Genomic DNA, 23,398 nt, shown 5'->3' with positions numbered 1-23,398 from the left:
TCATAACACAGGCACTTCTGTTTATCTCACCTGCATCTACAAGTTCCTGTCTGTGCTGTAAAGCATGGTTCAATCTGTACTGAAGCCAAGCATGTCTCCTGTGTTGCATGGGAGAAGTTTCATTTATGCTTTGCAGAGAGCAGACTTGCATTTACTTCTTGGTTACATGGTATTCAGTGGGAAAGCAAGAAACACAGTTCCACAATCCAACCTCTTCAGCTGCTGATTGCCAGGACCATATTTCTTCAGCATTAGATTTCCTGATGTGCCCTTCCCCATTCTTCCCAGTGCCAAAGTGGCAGTGGTAAAGAAGTGGAAAACAGAGCAAACTTGGTGACCTTAAAAGTTGCATTGTGTTTGCATAACCAAGGATGCAGATTACTCCATTCTTCAGAGGGGAGCACTGGGTGTGACCTTAAAAGTTGCATTGTAAGTGTTTGCATAACCAAGGATGCAGATTACTCCATTCTTCAGAGGGGAGCACTGGGAGTGATTTCCAGGTTGGAGACTTAAAACTGCTTCTGATCTCATTGAGGGATGGGGCTGACGTGGATGTTGGTGGCCTTAGCCATGTCTGAAATCCTCTCATTTCAGAGGATTTGGGTTACTTCCTCATTCCCTGCCACCACGCTGTCTGCCATGTGATACAGCTCTGGCATGGGTGATGCATCCTAGAGTTGTGACGTGGCCACTCCTCCCACAGAGAACGTGATGCTGACGGCTTAACACATTTTCTCTTTAACAGCTGGTCAGAGAAGCTTGTCCACACTAAAAGCTTGTGTCTTACCAAGGTTCTCTTCTCTTGCAGGTGATCCCAATGCTTCCCAGGCTGCTCTGTGAGGAGCTCTGCAGTCTCAATCCCATGCGAGACAGACTGACGTTCTCTGTGATTTGGAAATTGACTCCGGAAGGCAAGGTACCTTAGGCAGCAGGCAGTCATCCTGCTAATCAGTCCTTCCTAGTGGCCAGCCCCTACTCTTGTAGTGGTAAAAATGTCATCCCTCGACACTCAGGTGGATAGCAAAGGTGAACAGTACTGGAGGGTGCAGGACTGTGCCTGTGTCTTGTCTTGCTGAAGACATACTGTGGAATTTCTAACTGGAATAATCTCTCAACATGGTTGGGAGAGGATGAATATTTGTATGAATCTCAGGAATGAAGAATGTCCTGCTCTTTGCCAGGTCACCCAACCATTTAATGTCTTACCTCCAGCAGCAATTCAGAGCTAATGCTTTGGGTGGGATGAGATGTGTCCCTGACTCCAGGCCTGCCTCGTGCTCGCAGGCAGTTGTGCAGTGCGGCGGATGCGGCACTGTGCCTCTGTGGCCTCTCTGGTAAACAGACTGTTTAATTCCTCTTCAGAGCTGCAAATGACATGAATCCAAATAAAGCACGATAGCCCTTCAGCAAAGGCATGGCTCCATCCCCTCTGCATGTGTTATTTCCAGGGAGCAGTTGTGGAGGCTGTCTGTTGGTGCACTGAGCTGCCTTCATCTGCCTGCCACCACTCCCCAGGTCTTCATTTCTCTCCTATTTCTCTCCCACACTCTTTGTTACCCTAAAATCTCCTCTGTGGTGATTACAGGGTCCCCTTCACAGGGTCCCCTTACTAATCAGGGAGGGCTAAAGACTGGCAGTACCAGAGCACTGTTTAGTCTATGCAAAATGCACATTTTGTACTCAGAGGTTTTTTTAACCGTTGTTGTTACATATACAACTCTTTCTGTAGACAGTATTTCTTGAGCCAATTTGGTAATTTTTCACAAAGATTCACCTCCTTATTATTGTCCCAGCTGCTCTAAAGGATGCTGAATCTATCTTTGTGCTTTAGCAAAATACAGTTGCATTCCTGGTTCTGAATTTCTGCAGTGAATCCCTGTTCTGACACTGAAGTGGGTTGTATTTGTCTGCTGTGAAAAGTGTTTCCCATCCTATAGCAACAGCGTGATTGCTCATGGTAAATCTTTCATTGACTCTGAGTTGTCTTTGAGCAGCTGAAAGTCAAGTCTTAATTAAAAAAAGGCTTTAATTACATCTTGTCTCTTGTCCCGTGTGATATATCCATTGTGTTTCAAGTAGTGCTCAGTCCAACCCTGTCTGACCAGTGAGAAAATAGAGGAGCTGCAGCATTTAGCTCAGGAAGCAGACCTCTGGAGTGGTCTAGGCTGTGGCCATGCTGACCCTGGGAGGGCAGACTGCCTGTGGCCATCTCAGCAAGCTGGTTTCTCCTACAAGGCCTTTCAGGTTACAGTCTTACTCGAGGTTACTTGATGTGGATGTCAGGCGAAAGCTGGAGAAGAATTTATTCTTTCCAAGAGGAAAAGTGGTTGTAGGGCTTTTGCCCAGGAGAGCATTCTTCTAAAAGCTGGTATTTCTAGGTGTTAGTATACCTGTGTCTCAGTGCAAGCAGGATCACATGCTCCTCCACACTCTGCTGGGTGAAAGGGAGGTGAGTCAAAGGTCCCAACACATCCCTTGGACCTCAGCTGTTGGTGGAGAGCCATGAGAGCACTGATAGTGAGGACAGGATGTTGCTCAGGACTATGGTTTTTCTCAAAAGCAGGCAGAACTGGGGAAACCTTATCATAATTTTAGAAATCCTTTAGATGCTGGTGCTCTGTGTGGACTGTGGGTGCACCAGGTTTGCTGTGATGGGGGAAACTTTGCAGACTGATCTTGTGGGCTACTCATTGTAATCTCTAGGTCCCAGCTCACCACCCCCAAATGTTGCTCCTCCACTGTGCCTTGCCCATCCCTCAGCCATGGTACATAGGCCAGTCCATGGGAGCTTGCCCATTCTTCTGGTGGGGTTTCCAGAGCAGGGGCTGCTGACCTGCTGGACATGCATCCCCCATCACCACCCGTTGAACTGCACTGAACAGATGCAGCAGAACACAGAGCAGGTGCTGTCACCACTCACCACTGTCACAACATCTCTGTCCAGCTTTGTGGCTTTCTCTTCCTTTCTTTCTCCACAGCACAGAGGAAGAGACACAGAGAATAACCATGAGCTGATGGTCAGAGCACTTTACATTGCAAGATGCTACTTGCTGCATCTCTGCTATTAAAGCACTTTCGAAGTAGAAATAACCTTAAGAGCCCTGTGACTTTCAGAGCTCTGAGTTGCTGAGTTATACAGCACATCTGTGATGCATTAGGGAAGGAGGCAGCAAAGGTATTTTGGGAATCAGTCCCTTCCTATTAAGGGGAAGGTTTGTCTCTGAAGCAGTGTCCTTGACAAGGCTGTCATAGAGAGCTTGCCCTTCTCCCTGGACACTGTCACTTGCAGAATTTACCTTGTACTGTTGGGCTGATGAAGGGGTAAGGTGGCACTGGCAGCTAAGGCAGAATTACAATTCTTCAATCATTCTCTGAGCACTTGTGCTTTGAATGGTTTATCACAAACTGTCTCCATCTGTCTCCAGAGCCCTCACGCCAGTGCTCTTTACTTTTGTGAAAATCCTTCTGCCCATGTCCCTCAGCACTTTATCACTGCCTTGATGAGCTGTTGGATTGATTGTCTTATATATCTCAGCTGAAAACAGGTTTTCCTGTCTGATTTAGGAAATAATTCTGAATTCCTATTTTTACACTGGTATTCTTTTAGGGAGTTCAAAATGGGAGTGGCTTCTGGTTTAAAATAAAATAATTTTATAAGCAGTTTATTGAATATTTTCCTCTCAATTCCAAAGTAGTTTGGAAGCCCAGAACGGTTCCTGGCTTGAGTTTGGACCTAGAACCGTGGACATGATCAGAGAAGCAAGGGATCAGTGACTGCCCATTTCTCCTCCAGATCCACCAAAGTGTGAAAGTCCTAGTCAGGCACTTTCACATGTGCTAGTCAGACGTTGGGGTTCCTGCAGTACTCCTGAAAACAGTATTTTAAGTCCAGCCCCTCATGCCCTGGTGCCCAGACTTTAAGTCATTCTGCTGTGTTTTAGGCAGGAGAACTCTCTGGCATGTGTCTGCCTGTTGTCACTCCTGCACCTGGTAACCTGTGAGCCAACAGACTGGGTTCGACTCCCAGATGGTCTGTAGTTCTTGGAGCTCTGTGGAGGAGGGAAGTCAGGTAGAGGAGGGAGATCCAAGCAGTCTCCTATGTATATACACAATATATTGTTACCTGTTACTTGCATATACATGTTAATAGATGCTAGAGAATCTGCATGGGCAAAAGGCCTGAAGGTCTCAGTAGGACAAGATCTTCACTCAGAAAGCACAGGTAGTGGGGAAGTCTGGTGTCATTACTCCCAGTGTCATTCCTCCCAAGTTGGGAACAACTTCCCAAGCTTTTGTGCACCGGAAGAATGAGTCCTCAGATCAATTTACACTTGTCAATTTTGCAGATCCTTGATGAGTGGTTTGGGAGGACGGTCATCTGCTCCTGCGTGAAGCTCAGCTATGACCATGCACAGAGCATGATTGACAGCCCTGGGAAGGTGTTGTCACCTGAAGAGCTCCCCCCTGTCTCACCCCAGCACTCGATAGCCGAGATCCAGGAGGCTGTGCTGAACCTGCATCGAGTCGCGCAGCGCCTGCGCAAGCAGCGCTTCACCGAGGGTGCCCTGCACTTGGACCAGGTGAGTGAGTCCAGCCCCTTCAGGCTTCACCAAAGCAATTTCACCTTGTACTCTCTGAGAATTTCCTGGCCAGTCTGAAAACTCGAAGGGTAAAATCAAGGCTGGAATAGAAAAGCAGCTTTGAGTGCCAATGTTGTCTTAAGAGCGGCATCAAATTATGTGCCATAAGCAGTAAGTAGGATGAAAAGAAAAAAATCCCTGTTTTTTAAGGAGTGATCCCTGATCATTTTTCAAAATCCTAAAACCCTGTTGGAGTGGGTAAGTAATTCATACAGGGAAACAAATCATGACAGTGTCGTTCATTATCATGCAGTTCAGATATTAGTGCACATTTCACTGGGAAAGGCTCATCCTCCACATTTCTTTCTGTGCTTGCAATATTCTTGTTTTCCACAGCTTTCATAGCAGTTCTCTGTGCTGGGAAAGTGGCTAAATGTTATCTGAGCTAATACTTGTAAGTGTTGGGTGTGTTTCAGAGGAAAAAATGCTAGTGAGGAGGTTTTCTGTCTGGGGTGATTTAAATAATCTTGTATCAGTAGTGGTATGTGTCATTTCTATTTTACAAGGAGATCCAGATATTCTAGGCTATCACAGCAAAAAATACTTTTGCATGATGTTCAGCTGCTCTGAGGTGGCTTCTGATAGTTTTTTTGGATAGGAGGTTCCAGTAATTTGTAGAACCCTGTGGTCTTCCTGAACAGGAGACAAAATAATCGTTTAATATAAGGAAGCTCTATTGTTTCATTTTGCAAAATGAGCGTGAGTCAACATAAGGATATGAGAAAGAAGCTAGGAGTGGTGTAAACAGGGCTATTGTATGTAAGACATATATTGTAGCCCTTCCATTTTACTCAGCATTGTAGTTTTGTCTCCAGTTGCAGGAAAGTCTAATTTTAGAGAAATCATTGCAGAGCACAGGAGCAAGAAGTGTCTATAATCTGTGACCTTCCCCAGTAGAGCACAGGGCTTATTCTGGTGAAGCTGCTGTGAAGAAGAGGCAATATGCTTTCCCCCATGTCTAAAATGGACAGAATGACAAATTTGTGTCTTGAGTTTCAGCAGAGGAGTTTTTATTTTAGGCTAAACCTTCTGCTGTACTCAGTGTATTATCTGAGGCTGTCTTGCCTACATCTATTGTAGGAGGTCTCAGAGGACTGGTTCAGCACACGTAAGTGAGCCTGGAGCAAGGACATTTGCTTAAGGTCCCCCTAAATTAATTTGAAAATTATTTTTGGAAATCAAACTTCCACTTTGAAGTTTTCTTAAACCTCTTCTGGAACAGAGACTTCCTTCTCTGAGGTTTAGTGTACAATGGCAAATAAACTGGGCCTTTGTTCCCAAGCACACCCTGAATGCTAGAGAAACATAAAAATCATAGCTTTTGCACGAGATCAGCTGCCTGGGAAACCTTGGAGATATCTGTCTTGGAAAAACAGTCCATAGTGACTGGGAGCTGTGGCCCAGAAAGGCCACCAGCTGCCTTCCACAAGTCACTTTTACAGTGTAGTGCTGACTGCTAGCTGTGTGCCCCTGAGCTGAGTTACCTGTTATCAAGCTAACCTCAGGGGAAATATGTTTTAAGCCAGCTGTGACATTTTCAGTGGGAGGGTTTGGCCAGGGAAGCATCCTGTTCCAGTGATAGCCCATAAAAGATTAGCTGTGTTTTGTTTTGCTCTGTGCTCCTACAGAGGAGCCATTAAAGAGAACATATTGAAACATCATTTGTGAGATTGGGATTCAAAGCCGCAGCTAAGGGCACCAGAGGCCATTGATTCCTGCTCAGTCTAGTTCCCAACCATCATGATAAACTGAGTTATATCTCACAAGTGGCACTTTACACTGTGCAGAATCTCTTTCCCCTGGCAAGAATGTCAAAGTAATGGTCTTTGAGAAGGAAGCGTATTTTAGATCAAGGGACACTTTCACCACACTTAGTCCAGTCAAGTACTGCCCTGATAGCTTTATTTTCATAAACTACACCCTCCCCAGCCCATGGAGGAAGTGGCTGCTCCAAGGCCTGAATGTGAACAGTGTGTGAGGGACAGGTTTGGGGACGTGGCCAGTGGCATAGGGCAGGACAAAGCAATCTACTTTTGCTTCCCCAGTTCCCTGAGTTCCCATGGGCACAGTTGTGTGCCATGTCCCACTTCCAGCCCCAAGTGAGCAAGCAAGGGTGGATCCAAATGGAAAACACACCTTTCTAATCACTGGACCTCTCACTGATTTCCTGTTGAGTAATGTAAATCCTGAACAATGGAAGACAAACTCCAGCAGGAAGCTTGGGGCAATGAATTATCGGATTCCAAATAAATATGTGAGTGAAGGAAATGATCATCTCACAGTCTTAAGGGAGGGGGTGGCTGAGCATGGATGACTCCCGTGCTTTTTTTTCCAAGGGATGTGAGCCCTTTTCCTATATATTGTGTTATGTTTGAGAGTTCTACCATGGGGTAACTCCTGATTGAACAGTGATGACTTTTTTTGCTTACTTCCACCCTGCCATTTTTCAGTGTGAAGTGTTCCTGTGCTTCCTGTTTGTATTAAGAAAATCCTGGGGGAAAGAATCTCCCATCCTCCTTTGCCACTGGCTGTGGTGGCTTTGGGCTGATGCTCTGCCTGTCTGCCTCAGTTTTCTCTTTGGAATGATACTGATCTGTTTCATAGTATCCATGTAGTTTAGGATATATTTCCCAAAATTAAGAACATTTCCCAGATGAAACCATTCATGGGCATATCTTTATAGCAGCAGAAATATTGGCTGGCCAGGAAGCTCCTTGGACATGACACAGGATGGCTCCAGTAGGATGCAGCAGTGTCAGGCTGGTCCTACTGGGGTGAGAAAAATGTTTCCTCTTTGAATGTCTCTGCTGAATTTTTATGACCCAGTGTGAGAGCAGCGTCTGCTTGCCCATCGTTTTATCTTTTAGCAGCAATTTTAGAAGTAGGAATCTCCATAGCTCAACGGATGAAGAATTTACAGATAAATATATATATTTTAATAACTTAGGAATTACATATCTGGGTCACACAGAAGACCATGAGACATTACAGCGATAGTACACAGTCTGGAAAGCTTAGGATTTGTGGGTTCAGTGTCAGTATATGTGTGTCTCTTGGGGCTGTGCAATTTTGAATTCCTGCTTTACTTTAATCCTGGCTGTGACTTTAACCTACATACCTGTGACCCACACTTTCCCCCCACTCCCCAGTTCCTTTCGTGCCTCTGCAGAGGTCTGGGAATCCTGCTGGAATTGCAGGGAATCCTGCTGCATTGGACCTTGGGTCTGAGGACCTTGTTTGCAACCAGAGCCACACATTTGTCATTCCGTGGGGATCCAGCTGTCCCTATAGGCCCCTTCTGGGGCTTTTTCCCTAGAAAATGGTTTCCTGTGCTGCCTGCCAGCTTCCTAGTTCCAAAAAGCAGCTCAGCTGAATTTTAAAGGTTTAAAGATTTTGCACCTTTAACGACTAAGAAGCTTATGAAACTTTGTCCACACAGACAGAGATTAATGTATTTCTTTTCCTTCTCATTCAGAGCTGCAGCTTTTAGGTGCAAAGGCAAGAAGTCTTGTATGTGACTAAGAAAAAATGTTCAGGTATTTACAATATTGTCTTCCCTCCCAACACCTTCTTTCTGCACAGGACCATGAAATGCCATCTCTGTGCTGTCCTCTCACAGCTCCTAGTGTACCCAGTCTATAAATTGGAGCAGAGATTTGACCTGGTTTAAAAAGCAAAGTGAGCACAACTCAGAGCTTTCCTTTTTTTTTTCCTGGCCAGGTTGCTTTGAAGCTGGATCACTTCCCCAGCCCACAGCTTTTAGAAACACTAGCCAGAGAATCAGATAGAAACTTGCTTTCAACAAAAACCATCAAGTTTGCAGAAAAGCTTCTTAGCTGCAGCCTGCCTAGAGGAGACGTGCTGATAAATGGTTCTCTTTTGGCCTCAGCAGTTTAGAAATGAATCACGAGGACAGATGCCTACGGGAAGACAGGTTAAAAAGGATTTCTGGGCCTTTTTTAAATGAGAATACCCCGGGATGCTGATCTGTCTCTATGACAACTCTCTGTGAGCTAAGCATTTCCTTTTGTTGTGCTGGTGATTCTACCTTTACCAGCACATTTACACCTGGGTGCTCAAAGCATCAGCATTGACCAAAGTTCCTTGTGAGAACAACCCAAAGTACATTTGCATAGTACCAGTTAGTGGCACTGAATTGTTTGCTAGAATAGCTTCTCTCCTTGTTTTCTGCAAAACAGACATTTAGCTTTGCAGGTGTGTGGGAAACGGGAAGGAAAAAAGGACAAAAATGACAAAGATGAGAGTGTTACACGAATGTAAGTGTTGAATTGGTAGTGAACTGGTCTCACTTCTGCTTGCTCCCAGCTTGTGTATGATGCCATTGTCTTGTCATGTGAGCAAGGGTTGCTGTTCCCTGTGGGTCTGTATTGTTTTGAGTAACTTAGAGGTAGTAAAAATTGTATTGTTGTAGCTCTGTAGCACACTGGAGACCTATGGTCTTGTGCCATGGCTGCTGGGGATAAGGAAATCTGTGACCTTTGGGGACAGCTTTGTTTATTTAAGACTGGTGGTACTGCTAAAGTAAGAGAGCATTTAATAGAGCTTCAGGAAACATGGGGAAACAAGCACAAAGGTCCCAAGATGTGTGCACAATGCCAGCTCCAAACCAGCCAGGTGTGTGACATCTGGGATTTAGTAGCCAGCTCTGTACAGTTTTTGAAGCCTTCAGAACCTAGTCTGTCTACTTGGTGCAATTGGCTTTGAGAAGTTGGCTCAAGCCACTCACACATGGAAAGCAAGGAGGAGGAAGGACACTGCCTGTGACACTGTATGTTGGGAAATTTCGTTTTTGGTTGTGGCTAATGGGATAGCACAGAAACATGTATTTTTAGACAGCTGTCCTTGCTAATGCTGTTTAATTGTAAATCTCAGGAACCACAAATTAATTACTCTCATTATTAAAATTTTCCAATATGAGCAACTGCTGGAAATAATTATGGGAAATTGTTTTGTCATATTTCCTGCCTCATATCTGTATATAAGCATTCAGGACTTTTATTCTTGTTTTGTGAAAGTAATAAATATTTCTACCCTGGCTAAACAGTCATTGTGTGCAAAATACAGTTAATTAGTATATGAATGGAAGACTTAGGGTTGGAAGAAGTATTTAGATGGGACAGAAAAGGGCTATAATGTTGCACAGACTTCAGTCTGAGGTATTTCCTTTAACAGCATGTTCTGGATTTATGTCTTAAAATGCAGTTGGGGCAGAAAGGTTCATCTTGGCTTGATTAGTCCCTGGAGTGATCCTTAAGTTTTCTGTCCAAGGCTGTTGTATGTGCTACCCCTGCACACAGAGTGCGTGGACTGTTCAAGGAAGGAGTAAATGGCTTTTCTCCAGTCCCTGACTGGAGCAGGGGCTGCACCTCTTGGTCAGTCTCAAAAAGAAAGTCGTGCTGCTTGTTGCAGGGCATGTGGCATTGGTACCAAGTTCATCTTGGATTTGATTCCATCAGGGTAGGTTGAGATGTAGGTATCTGGCTGGGCATTTGGCTTTGGTGCAAGAGAAAATCCAAAAGGCCCATCTATAAAAGCCTGAAAACTGCTATGATACCTCCCTAAAGAGGTTGTTACAACAAAAGTGCATGAACATGCCAGCAGAGGCAGGGTGGGCAGTATGCATGGGGCTGTGAGATAAATGGAAACTCAGACTGACAAGGAGCTTTCACTATTCACTTCCTATCACAATTCCACCATTGTCTGCTCCTTCTCTTTGATGTCTGGTTAAAGAGACATCACTGAAACCCAGAATGGGGACAGCAGGTGCTATATGATCATTATGGATAGTTACTTATACTGTGTGATACATAAGGCAGCTGGGAGAATGTTGGATGTACTTGGAGATTAATTTCCTTTGTGGATTTTATGTCTTTTGTGTAGCCCCAGTTAATACATCAAAACGAGCATCTGAGGCCACAGCTTCCTCCTGGGGAATGGTACTCTCCTGCAGGAGTACCCAAAATGCCTGTACAAAGGTGTGTTAGAAGAATAGGGAGGATTTTCAGCATGTGCTCCCTGCAATACCACAGAGGAACATGGTGCTTGGCAGGGAAATATGAGATGTCACCACTGTAGTCGGGAGCAGCTACAGCTTAGGTCGGGAAGTTTGCACACACACACACCGAGGATCCACATGGGATGGAGGTGTTCTGGGATCATGTTATAGAGGGGATGTGTGTTGGCTGAGCATCTCCCTGCTTGCATGAAGACGCTTGCATTGCCAGGAGGTTTTAAAATAATTTGATTAAATTAGGATTTTGAGTGGAAAGCTCTCTGAATCTAGTATTTTGCCCTGGGATTTTAACGAAGTCTTCCCAGGGGTGTGAGTAGGATTGATGTCCTCGCACGCGTCCCGCCGTTCCCGATGGTTCTTTTTGAGCCGAGCAGCTGTGTCCCAGCAGGAGCAGGTGGTGAAATGGTCGAGCTGGCTCCAGCAGGAGGGGAGAGTCGGACGCTGGAGCACAGGGCTCGGCTGTGGAGCATTGTGCTGGGAGCCACTGCAGCCAGATGTCTGGGCAAACACAGCCAGGAAGGAGCTCCCCACACAGTGGTGCTCTGGCATTAATTTACCATCAGTAATGCAAGAGTGGGTTATGACTTTATTCTTCCTGGAGAAAATATTCCAGCCACTAGCTCAGATATTAAAGACCTCCGGTGATGTACGAGCGGTTTTCTTCTAAACAAACACAGCTTAACCCTTGAATTTTATTAAATCTGTCAGAGACGTGCAAGCTGAGAAACTTCTCTGTGAAAAACAGGTCTTTTGTTTTAATTTTGAGATGCTGTGTGAGTCAGCAGAAGTGTTAGTTGTTCTTTCACCTGCTAGCCCCAGAGCAAGTATCTGAGGGGAGGCTGGCTCCATCCTTCCAGACGATGGGAATGGTATGAAGAGGTGAAGCAGTTGCCCAAGCTCACATGGTGTGTTGGTGATTCCCCTGCCAAATCCGGTGCCTTGGGCCAATGCTGACCATTCTTTTCATCTCATGTTTATTACTGATACTGTTGAATAAGAACTGGTGCTTCTTTGTTTCTGCTGTGTATTGCTGGCCCAGTTAAGGACAGGGCTTTTTATTCTGGTTCCTCAGCAGATACATTTCACAATCCAGAGCAGAGAAACAAGGAGGGCTGAACTGTGGCCAACACATCTCTGCAGTGCAAAAGCAATTGGTGTGTTTCACAAGTAGCCTCTCTCCCCATTCTTTTCAGTTCTTGGGCTTTGCCTATGTATGCCAGGACCAAGCCAGTAGGCTGCTATCCCGTGGAAGTCCCTCCTGCTTGCCTGGGACAGAGTTGCAGTGGGCAGTACATCATTAAACCTTCCAAATTGCTTGGCTTTTTCTGTTGATAGAATCCAGTTGATGATCAGACATTGTAGAAGGGGGATGAGCTGGCAGTCATTGCATGCTGACCTGCAAGCAAGGCTGAAGGTGTTTGCAAGCACTCCAAATTCACACATCAAGTACACAACTCTTGGTTCTGTGAATTAACTGCTCACACATGGTTCTTGCCCTTGCCTTTTGATAGACAACCTGTGTCATCTGCTCAGACAGTGCCAAATAGCATGTCTAGGGGAAACAGAGGGCATCTGTGTTGGCTTAGTGTGGTGGAATGTGTCCCAAGCGTGATGCTGATAGCTCAGGTGAACAGGGGATTCAGTGCTTGATCCAGCTGAGCAAGCTGCTCCCTGGTATTTTTGAGGTTGATAGGGAAAGTAGTGGCTTCTGCTGGCTATATTGAAAAAGGTTCAGGATGGAAAACTGGTTCTTGATGAAGCAGAAACAAACTGGTTCTTCAGTGTCTCTGATAGCAAGACAAATAAAACCCAGGAAAACACGTTTGTGTAGAGGTGCATGTGGGGTGAGTGCCGGGAGGAAATTCTTATTTTACATTTTCTGCTGAGGAAACAGTTCTTGCTCTGAGAGTCTTGGCCTCCACTTAATGGTGTTTTTCTTCCCTGGTGATGAACAGACGTCATCAGAAAGTCCCTTGTTGTTCCAGATTCTCTTTATCACGTATTTGAACAAAGACTTGACAAGGGTTTTTTTTCAGGTATTAATTATAGTTGACTGCAAGGCTAATCCATCATCCTCTTTAGATGGAGTCACTGGGTGTTGACTGATATAACTGCAAATGTGATCAGTCTGCCATAGGTGAAGATGTAGCAGCTCTTCGTTAGAGTCATTTCAGTTTCACCCAACAGTATATAGAAGAAAAGCTAATTGTATAATAACAAAAGACAACGTTTGGAAGGAGATGAAAGATTCTGACATTACAGTTCTGTGATTTCTCGTTTCAATTCCAAAGTGAGAAGGGAAAATATTCATGGCCACAACTCATTTTATCAGGTGTTTCTGGGCATGATCACTCCTTCTGAGTCCTGGGGTATTTTATCTTTTGTCGTTTGTGGCATATGGATGCTGAAATACAAAGAAGCACAGAAAGCACCTGTGGTTTTCATAGCCTTCTGAAATGAGACCACAGGTTCCAAGCATAGCCAAGATCCCAGCAACTGAGGACAGAGCTGATCTTGCCCCATCTGAGGAAACCAGTGCCTGCTGAAGTCCACTTTTGGGTTTATCTTTAAATGTTCCAAGTCCAAGCTCACATCTTCTGAAATGATATGTCCTGTTAAAGTTTGCAGTGATTCATGTGGAGTGCATTTTGTTGAGCAACTTCTTGGGTTTGTTTTGAAAGCAAGTGGCTTTGAATCTGTCTTGAGTAGTCTGGATCATTTATCTTGCCCTTTTCTGCATCTTCATGTGGTAACAGGGAAGTTGTTTAAGCAAACAAACATAGTTCAGAGTATGGATTTCCCCTGAATATGGAATTGCGTAAAATGGGATCATGAAGCATGACATCTCAGATAAGGTTGTTGGTCCATGTTATTTCCTTAGTTGGGATTTGAGGAAGACCTCCTCCTTGAGTGTGCTCCTCCTTTGTACAGCTCTGTCTTCACTGGTGGGAGGCACATTCCCTGTCATTTCCTGCTTCCATCTTGAGGCACAAACACCCATCTCTCCCCAAAGATGTGTATTCACAAGTTATTGCATTGTCAACATCTTCAATCTGCCAACGCTACTAAACTTTGCCCTCTGAAGGAAGCATACCTTCTATTTTGGATCTCACCTGATAGCTAATATCTTCCATTTGTGCCAATTAGTCACCAACCAAGCTGGCCACAGTCCATTGCCCATCTGTGCCATTAAATTGGTGGTCACTTGAAAACTAAGCAAAAGGCAGCAAGAAAGCAGCCTCAAGAGTTTGTTGGACTTGAGTGGCGTGAGGGACTTGAGACATCTGGAAGAAACCAGCCATGCAAAATCACTGTGCAGGGGATTTTGTGTGTAATTCCTTTAACTGGGCTTGAAAAACTTGTTTCTGTCACAGAAATACAAACTAACCAAGCAGTCACTCTAACTTGTTTTTTTTTGTAAAAAGCCAGCCTAGCTTGAATACAACAAAATTTAATTTGTGCCGTCCTTGACAGTTGAAGTAAACCTGCCCTGTCATGGGTTTGATCTGTCTGATCCTGCAGAAGTGAGGGGCTGCAGAGCTGTTGCTTATTGGGTGTCTCATGGTGATGCTGAAAAATTCACAGTCCCATGAGTCAGCAGGAGGTTTTGCATTAACTTTAGGGTTGTAGTTTCACCTCAATTTCAAGGTCTCTGTTTTAATCTCAAGACTATCCTTGCTTTTCTGAGGAACAAACCTCTTGATCCAGCTTGCACTTTATTTCTGATTAGCATGTTAGCGTAGAACCTCACCTACAATACTGGGAAATAAAATGCTTAAATAGCTAAAATGGGATTTGAAGAAATGCAATTTATTAAATGATTTCTCAGTCATTGATGTGTTTAGCAGGTATAGAAGACAAAATGATCTAAAACAGGCTTTGGCATTTCATATGGTTGAGTCATTTTTTCTGTTGCATCATGTATAAACTTTTCCCTACTCATGTATGTATGGTTGAAATTACTTTGAGGTTTTGAATTCTCACTTCAGCTCTCTGTTTTTTATTATTTTCAAACATTACTGAAAGTGAATTCTGTGCTCACATTGCCTTGCTGTCTAGTTATTTTGTTTTGTTTTGTTTTGTTTTCTTAATAAGACAATAGGCAACATGCAGGTGGTTAAATGAGCTGGGGAGTTATTGGTTTCTCGTGTTTAGGTAGGAGTAAAAGGCAGATATATTGATGGATCCATCACATAGTTCCAGGGGGAGCTGCTGATAAATATCCCTTTACCCAGGTGGCCAACCTTGAAATCCTTTGGCAGTGTGGTCATCTCTTTTCAGATTCTCAAGCATTTATAGAGGTTCTTTGAAATTGGTTTAAAGACCATGAACATGGTGGTGTTGCAACCAGCCGAGATAGTAAACAGGTATGTCTTTCCTTAAAAGAGTGCAAGAGAGTACTCTGAGGTTCTCCACAGTGGAAGAATGCTATTGCTCAGAATCCCAGAAGTTCTGAGATAAAGACTGGAGCACACAATGAGCACTGGGAGATGCCAGATAGAAACATGGCATCTGAATGGAGGAGTTTCCACAGGCCAGGCCCAGCACAGAAGCCAGTTGGTCTCCACATGCTGGGACCAACAAGATGTACATTTTTCTTGGCATGAGGAAATCCAGCAGACAGAGGTGTGTCAAACCTGTCCTTCTGTGCCCACTTCATAGGGAGACAGGGATACTCCTCAGGAGTGAACTGGATGACCTTCTTTCTTCAGAGTTCACAGCTGCCAGCTGCAGCTGAGCTCTGCAGGGGACAGAGGATTTGCTCCAACCCCAAGCAGCTGGATGAAGTAACATCACCTGGGCATCATCCCTTCAGGAAAATTGTCTGTAACTTCCTTTAGACCCAGCACTGAGGATCAGTGTTTTTGCCACAAGTAGCCTTTGTCATAGTGGTAGCACAGCAATGAGTACAAAACACAGTTCGGAGGAGGAAGATTTACTGAAAAGAGCTTGAATGGCCAGGAAATGGGAGCTACCACAGGCTTTTCTCCCAGCCCTCATTAATTTTCATTGTGGAAGAGGGAAGAGTTTGGAGAAGGGTTTTTTTGTTTGTCTGAAATAAAAAACCCCGAACCTTTCGTGTATCTGTTGCCCCAAATGTTTTCAGAACTAGCGTGCAGCTGCACGGTCTGCCTTGTCTCGTTAGAAACTGGCTTGATCTTCAGTCTTGGCAGATTCCATGAGAGTCTAAGAGATCTATTAGAAGGATCAAAGGTGACTCTATGGTATGAGAGGGTAGGAATCTCCCAGCTTATTGAATGTCAGCTGTGACATTGCAGTGCCTGGCGTGTGTTGTGTCAAGGCTCTGCAGTTATGGCATGCTGGAAATGTAAAACTGGAAAGGGCTTTAGGAGATGATCCTTTTCCTGGCAGTAGCAGGAGCTCAGCTGGTAGCAGTCCTGTGCTGTGTTTGTTGCTGCTCTGTCACTGAGCCTTTGTAGCTGCTGGGACCTGTGAGCCAGAACAAGTTGCTCCTGGGGTTGTCCCCATGACTTTCACCCTCCAGCCACACAGATACAAAGTGTGTGAAAGAAGTTGTTGTTGGACCTGTCCCTCACGTGTCCCCACTTAGTCATTGCCTGGAATCTGAAATGCTAAAGGCCTGAGAAATCTTGTGGGGAACTCAGCTGAGTGTGCCAAGGTCTTCTGGGGAAGAGTTCAGCAGTCTGAAGGGCTCACCTGATTACAGCAAGGTTGTCATACAGAGTGACTCACACGAGATTATCTTTGATGTCATGGAGTGTTTCTTCCCATTACAGTTGACAGGACAGTTGGTCAGAGCATGGTAAATAATGTGGGTTCAATCCCCCTGTGGGCCAAGTCACTTAAGCGTTGGACTTGGTGATCCTTGTGGGTCCCTTCCAACCTGGAATATTCTGTGATCCTGTGACAACCTGCTGGCTACAGTTGTGATGGGGTTTTACTTGCTGGGGGTGCAGAGTAGTGCCAGAGTGTGAGATGCCCTCTTGTGCAGCATGGGCAGCACAGCTGGATGCTCCCATGGCTTGTGGCATCTCCATGGGCAAGTGGCATGGCTGAGCCCACCAGTGTGGCCAAAGCCTAGCATGGATCTTTGCTCTTCAGTTTTAAGTGAGGATTTCGGCTTTAGGTTGGGTTTATGGAAAGCAGCTTGAGGTTTGGTTTACAAAAGAAAAAAAATAGTCTTTTCAAAAAGCAATTTGTTTCTGCTTTCTGTGAGCAAGGCTTCCAAACGGACTCGGTCAGTTCTGCAGTATGATCAACAGGACTGGAAAAAAATACCAAGTGAAGTAAGGCAGTGGCTGTGGTAAACATGAACTGGGGCCTTGGATGTAGCTAATGGCATACCACAAAAGAGTCTCCTTTCACCCACCACGGACGGTGCCAGCAGCAAGCACTGCCAGCGCTGGCGTCTAGCAGAGGAAAGCATCATTTGGCTCCCTTTTGGATTTCATTACTCTTCCTGCACTCCCTCCTGCTCACAGCAAAAGCCTTTCCAGTTGTAAAGAAGTGAATTAACTGCCTTCGTGTCAGTGATGGATGAGGCGCTTTCTCCCCCTTCAAAGAGAGGAGCGGTGCCGGTGAATGCGGGACGGCAGAGTTGAAAAGTCCAAGTGGAACAGGAGAGCCCGTGGTGACCCAGCTGTCAGGCAGGACACCCTGGGGACCGCTCCCGCCGCTGCCCTGGGAGTGGGGAACAAAAACCACACTCAGCACGCTCGCCCGGCCTCAAGGCTCTTTTTTTGTCTGTGTCCTGCTTTCAGTGGACTTGGGCACATCCCCGAACACACAGCAGCCGTTTGTGTGGGTTCAGGGAGCCTCAAAGGCTTTCACAGGGAGCTCCTCCAGGCTGCACAAAGCAGGGTTACCACGCTGGTACTCGGGAGATCTCCTTTCAGGCGTCCATGGCTAATCATATTAAAGGTGACCTCGTGGGCAGCTCTCTCCATTGTTGCCATATGTTTTGTCCAGTGCTTGAGTGATGTTGTGCATTGGAATGTATTCATGCATTGCCTAATTTAATCACCAGGCTTAATCCCCTCTCCTGTTCTACACCCTTAGAATTTACTGGCTCCTTTCTAGCCTCGCATGCATTGTTTGGGTCTCCTTCACAGCTAATACCGATGCCTGGAGAGATTTTTATTTATTTATTTACTTTCAGAAAGCATTTAAAAATATAATCTCGACCATAAGCCCAACAACCTCTCCAAAGGGACAGCAAGCACAGTGGATGCTCTAGCAGGCAGATCCTTCTTCCCTGTGGTCTTTTCCTTCCAGCTTTTCCATAGAAAAATTAGGGATTAGGCTCATGGGTTTAAAAAAAAGAAAAATACTACGAATGGAAAAATGACTGAGAAAGTGGTGTGTCTCCTTTTAATATTGTTGGAATAAATAACTAATTTTAAGAACTTGACTCTGTCTGTAAAATACGGTGTTGGTTTCTGCCTTTAAAACTTACTGCTTTGGTATGGACAATTCCTATTCCAGGGCTGACTGGACAAAATTAACCCAACAAATACCCAAGTCCATTGAGCTGGAAAACTGAAAAGCCTGATTTATGCAAGACTACTGCAAAACTCAGAGAGCTCTGCAAGAGCTGCTGTGCTGCACAGCAGACAGGCATTTCTAGGGAGCAGCCTTTGCAGAATGTCTTATAAGGATAATTTCTAAGCATTTTGGTAAGATTTCCCTGCTCCAGCTGATACTGCCTTGTGGAGGGCTATGTTAAAAATGGGAATTTGAGATTCAGTTGTGTTGTAACTTGCTTTAGGTGTGGATGGGAGCAGTCCTGGTAAGGGAAGGCTGTGATGAGATTTTAGGGTGGTACACAATGAGGTTGCTTGTATGCTGAACTAGAGGCAGGTAACCTTACACTTGTTGAGGCAGATTGTTAAATAAACAACCTCATGCTTTGGGTCAGCTCTTAGAGTCTCCTGCCCTGCATACAGAATGCTGGCACCCACACCTGTAAATAGTGGAATACATCCTGGATAAGCTTAAACATAGATTGTACCTGAATTCCAGCTTTGAGTTTTCCTCTTTGTATGAGTGTGCACGGGCACACATGAGATCGTGCAGCCAAGTTCTCACACATGAGCTTGCTGATCTTCTCTGACTGTGTGCTATGTTTTAGGTTTGAAGGGAGGAAGAAGGGATGACGTAAAAGGTTGCAGACTTGTGGCTGGTTTTAAAAATAGTTTTAAAATACTGTGTATCTTCATTTTAAAGAAATGCAATACTGCTTGGAAACCACAGCTACTGAACATAAACCATGCTGAGCCCCTTACATATGTTTAGTCACAGTGTGGAAGTGAGGGTTGTAACAGCCTGCTGTGCATTAGCACTGGAAGAGGATATCCTGCCCCTCACACTCCAACCCAGAGACCCACAGTACCATCACAGGCTCTGACATCAATTTGGCCCTACAAAAATGCAATAGAATTTATACCTTTTCATTGTGAACCTTGTCAGAGCCCTTTCTGACGTGCCTACATGCAGAAATCGTTTCTCTGCTGAAGCACAGCCGTGTTGGAGACAGAGGACAGCTGGCTGTGGGTTAGCTGGAGGGCAGGGTATCTGTCCTGCTGCCAGGGGGTCTGGGCTTGCTGGGACAAGTCTCCTGGCCACTGTCCACTCCTGCTTCCTTCTTTTCCTGTGACAGAGGAGCCTGGAGCTTCTAGGAAAATGTAGGCAAGAGCAGGTTGCTGCCAGAAGAATTCAACCACAACACAACCAGTCTCTTCCCAGGGGAGCCCAGCAGTTGTGCTAACAGCAGCAGCTCTTGCTGTCCATGGAAATGGAGAGGAATGTCTGTGGAAAGCTTTGGATCTCCTACTCATGCACTGAGCAACTGTGCTTAGACATACCATGGGATTTTGGTGAAGTCAGGGAAAGGAGGTCACAGCACACGGCTGACCTGTGCCCAGGGAGGAGGTTGCCAGCACTGCCCCCGTGGGATGTGGAGTGGTGTTCTGTGGCATGCAGCCTTAGGAAAAGATGCTCTGCAGCTCTGAGTGTGTGTGGCAGGAGATGTCTTCCCATCCCCGTGCTGTAACAGTGTTGGGGGAAAAGGTTTGGCCAAGGACACGGCACAGATACCTGCAGTCCTGGCAGGTTGTAACATACTGCAGGGAGGTCCAGGTTATTCCCAGGGGTTGAGCAAGGTCTGAGTCAGCAGCATTAGGTCTGGACTTCAGGACTGCCAGGTATTTCACAGCAGCACCCCAAGGGATGGGGGAGAATGGTGTCAAACTGGGATCAGTGTGGTGTAATCAGGGTATTCTGCTCTGCATAGTCCCAGTTTAAGGGGTTGCAGATATAACTAAACCTAGAAATACTGTTGTGATTGCTCTTGTTACCTGGTAGAGCTCTTACCATGTCATCACAGGGGCTGTTCATATTTTAATGGATTTGTCTTGTATGGAGGATATTACAAGTTTTATCTGTCTTCCAGTGAGACACTACGGAAATCCCTCCAGGCATGAGGCAGTACCTGGGTGCTGAATTAATCTGTGCTCCTGGATTCTCACAGCTCCATTAGTGGCTTAGCAGGGGAAGCAGTTTCCATTAACAAACTTAAGAAAATAGGATTTGCTTTGTTTGATCTGCCCTCAGTTCCTTGTATCCTCCCAGTAGCAATGACAAAGACTGGGCACATTACAGGAAGGCACAAAATAGTCACAGGGAAGACACAAAATCAGCTGATTTGTAAAACATGTATCAGCATTTTCCAGGGCTCATGGGGTGAGGGAAAGTTGTGCTTATAGTCAGGTTTAGTCAAAGACACCAAACCTTTCTTCCTCCTGCCATATACCCGGACACCTCTGCACCCACAGCTCTTACCTTGCCTTCCCTGTGCCTTGAGCCATTTGAAGACAGCACAGTGTCACATCCTCCTTCAGGTAAGCACTGCTGTCTGCTCTGTTCCTGGTGTGAGGCTGGGGCAGTTCTCAGAGGCTGTGTGGTGCTTTGGGAAAGGCTGTTTCCCCCCTCACTTTTCATCTAGTATTGCCATCAGCTCTTAATTGTTTGAGAAGGGGCAGTCTTACCTCCCCAGGAGTCTCTGGGATTGTCTCAGATTCCTGCTTGCAATTTACCTTCTTACTAGATCATCCTCCTCTCCCAAATTCCTGCTTTCCCAAGTGAATTTCCAGATCTCTCAAGTAAAGAAGAGACCACTCGGGCTGGGCAGGGTGAAATTGCTCCCCTGTTTCCTGCTAAGCCTGTAGTCATAATCAGTTTTCAAAATGCAAGAATTTTCTGCAGCCCAAAATCTCTTGTCTCAACTGAGGTTGGCAAAGCCTAGCTTGTAAGGGTTTTGTTACTGCACAAGGTGAAATGAGTGAAACTGTCTTTTATCAGAGCATGTATGGGACTGAAAGACACCAAAAAGCTGGGAATGTTTTAAAGGGAGGCTGGGAGACGAGCTCTGAGTAACAAAAAATGAAACAGCTAAGCAGTGAAACTTGGCATATGTCTTGTTAGTGTCACATTTTTTAATGTGGCATTTCCTAGGGATGTTTTGCTTCTGTTTTCAAGTTGGTATATGTGTAGAAAATACTTTTAACTTCATTGACAGTTCCCTAGTGGTCTAGGGCATGCAGTGCAGTGTCACAATTTGTTAGCTTTTGAAGAAGGTGTTTTTAATATCCACAAATTCAAACTCTTCACAATTGTATAATCTGTATTTTAGTTTTGTGGTTTCCTAATCGTGCATGTAGAGAATGAACTCATCCAGTTTATTAAATGAACGGAAGTATTCAGCTCTTCTTTCTAAATAAATCTGGATCCATTTCTTTGTGGATTGCATCTGAAACCTCCGATGCAGGCAAGTGTGAATGCTTAAAAATAAACTCATTTGCAGTTTATATTTTTGCCAAGTGGTGAAAGTTGTCTTGTGCCCCGTCTTTCTAGAAAGGCTCTTGAGCTTTGACTTGCAGCTGTGACATAAAAGCCGAGGGTGCGGTGGCAGCTTGTCATTTCGGTGACAGCATCTGTCTTTGCAAAGGATCCAGCCACAATTCTTCCTGGTTTTGCTGTGCTGCCCAACCACCCATAGCAGAGGTTTTGGGGGCCACTAGCCATCAACAGGGCAGCCCTCTTATGTGCCAGGGAATATGTGCTGGTGACTTCACTTCTGTGACAGGGAGACCCCCTCAGTGCATCCCAGGGCTGATGTTTGGAAGGAAAGAGCTGTTGCAGCCTGTGGGATAATTTAATAATAGCTTATTGTGGCTTTGGGTCCCAGGCTGGGAACCTTTGTGTTTCCAGATTAATTTAAGAGGGAAGAGCTGTCTTCTCTCTTCCATCTGTCACGTTAGGAATTCACTGGCTTTTCCCGTGTTTTATGCAGCTGTATAATGCAGGCAGCACCTAAGTAAATTACAGAATTTTAAAATAAAAGTAAGCAGTGTTTCCTCACTGAAACCCCAGATGTGTTTCAGCTCCTTCTTCTAGGCTGGATTGGGGTTTGATTTGACATTGTCCTTAGCCACATGCATGGATCCTGTAGCCTGTTAACAGAGGCACTTTGCTGGCTAATATGCTGAGGAAATAGAGCAGCAGGGACAGCTTGAGGAACCTCCTCAGAGAATTTAAACCTTCACCTGGAAATTGTTCTTGTAGGGATGGGGAGAAGGAGCCTCACTGAGGAGGCAGTAGGTGTGAGGTACCAGTTTAGGACCAATTCATGATTTTCAACCAGTAGCAACAGCAGTCCCATAATCAGGTGCTGAGATTGGCCAAACATTTGCTGTCTGCAAAGCCAAAAGGAAAAGACTGCTCCAACCCAGTGTGAGAGGTAACTTGTTGAGCTGGTAGCAAGTTTCCTTGTCTTTCCTCTTTTTTCCACTGTAGGACTTTTGGTTTGTCCTTTATTACCCCCATCCTGTCCTTACCACATGTTCTTCATCTACTACCCAGGGTCTTTCTCCAGCAATTTTGAGCTGCAGCACAAATAGAAAAGCTCATGGAAGAAGTGCTTTGGTCTCCAGAGCAGCTTCTTTAAGTGAAAACACAGCTGTGGGGTTTGCAGCCTGTGCTGCTGTAAGGGCTCATCCAGCCAGCACAGCCAGCACCGCTGCAGTGCTTCCAGCACGCAGGAATTGGGAAATCCATTGTGAACAAGATTGAGTTTGATGGCCTGCGTGGAGGCAGATGGATGTATTTTTAAGGGATGAGGTGCCAGAAAACTCTGTGATTACGTTACTGGAGCATGGCTCGTTTTTTGTGGTTTTAAAAGTGAGTGTCAGGACTTCAGGACTATTTCTTTTTCGGGTCAAAACTGAAGTTTGGGCGGGGCATAAAAACCTGCTTGATGACTAAGTTTATTCTTAAAAAGCTTTCTAGAGCTTGCTGGAGAGGGGAGACTTATTCCAACCCAGAACAGATACCAGTCTTTTTGGATTTCCATGCAAATGGGGTTAAAATTGATTAAGTGCCCAGGGTGAAAAAGAAGCCCTGACTTTCAGGAAACTGTTTTCAGTGTGATCTTTAGATCCAGTTCCCTGTTTTTTGTCTCAGAGGCTCATATTCTGCCTCGCCTCCTTGCCCTGGGTGAACTCTTTCTGCTTGAATACCCCCACATCAGTGGAATTACCTTGGCCAGTTCCAACCGAGCTGCCCTTACATCGCCCTGCGACTGGGGCAGCTCAGCCCTGACCTGGTTCCTCGGCTGAACCGATAATGCCTCTCTGACACAGTGCATGGAGAGAAAACTTTTCATCTCATGACAAAAGTTTGATGC

The 23,398-nt window shown here is 45.3% G+C and overlaps 1 protein-coding gene across 3 annotated transcripts in view; it reads left to right on the top strand.

The window, feature by feature from the left end:
- The window catches only part of DIS3L2 (DIS3 like 3'-5' exoribonuclease 2), a 180,860-nt gene that overhangs the window by 114,922 nt on the left and 42,540 nt on the right, over window positions 1–23,398 (top strand). For all 3 annotated transcript variants that reach the window (XM_041405987.1, XM_041405988.1, XM_041405989.1), the window contains exons 13-14: window positions 809–916; window positions 4,347–4,580. In XM_041405987.1, coding sequence (XP_041261921.1) covers window positions 809–916; window positions 4,347–4,580 — 342 coding nt within the window. The remainder of the gene's footprint in view (window positions 1–808; window positions 917–4,346; window positions 4,581–23,398) is intronic.

Source organism: Onychostruthus taczanowskii, unplaced genomic scaffold (genome assembly GCF_017590055.1).
Source record: "Onychostruthus taczanowskii isolate IOZ18803 unplaced genomic scaffold, ASM1759005v1 scaffold24, whole genome shotgun sequence".
NCBI lineage: Eukaryota > Metazoa > Chordata > Aves > Passeriformes > Passeridae > Onychostruthus > Onychostruthus taczanowskii.
Note: the sequence above shows the minus strand (reverse complement) of the source record. Positions and strands in the feature narration are given on the sequence as shown.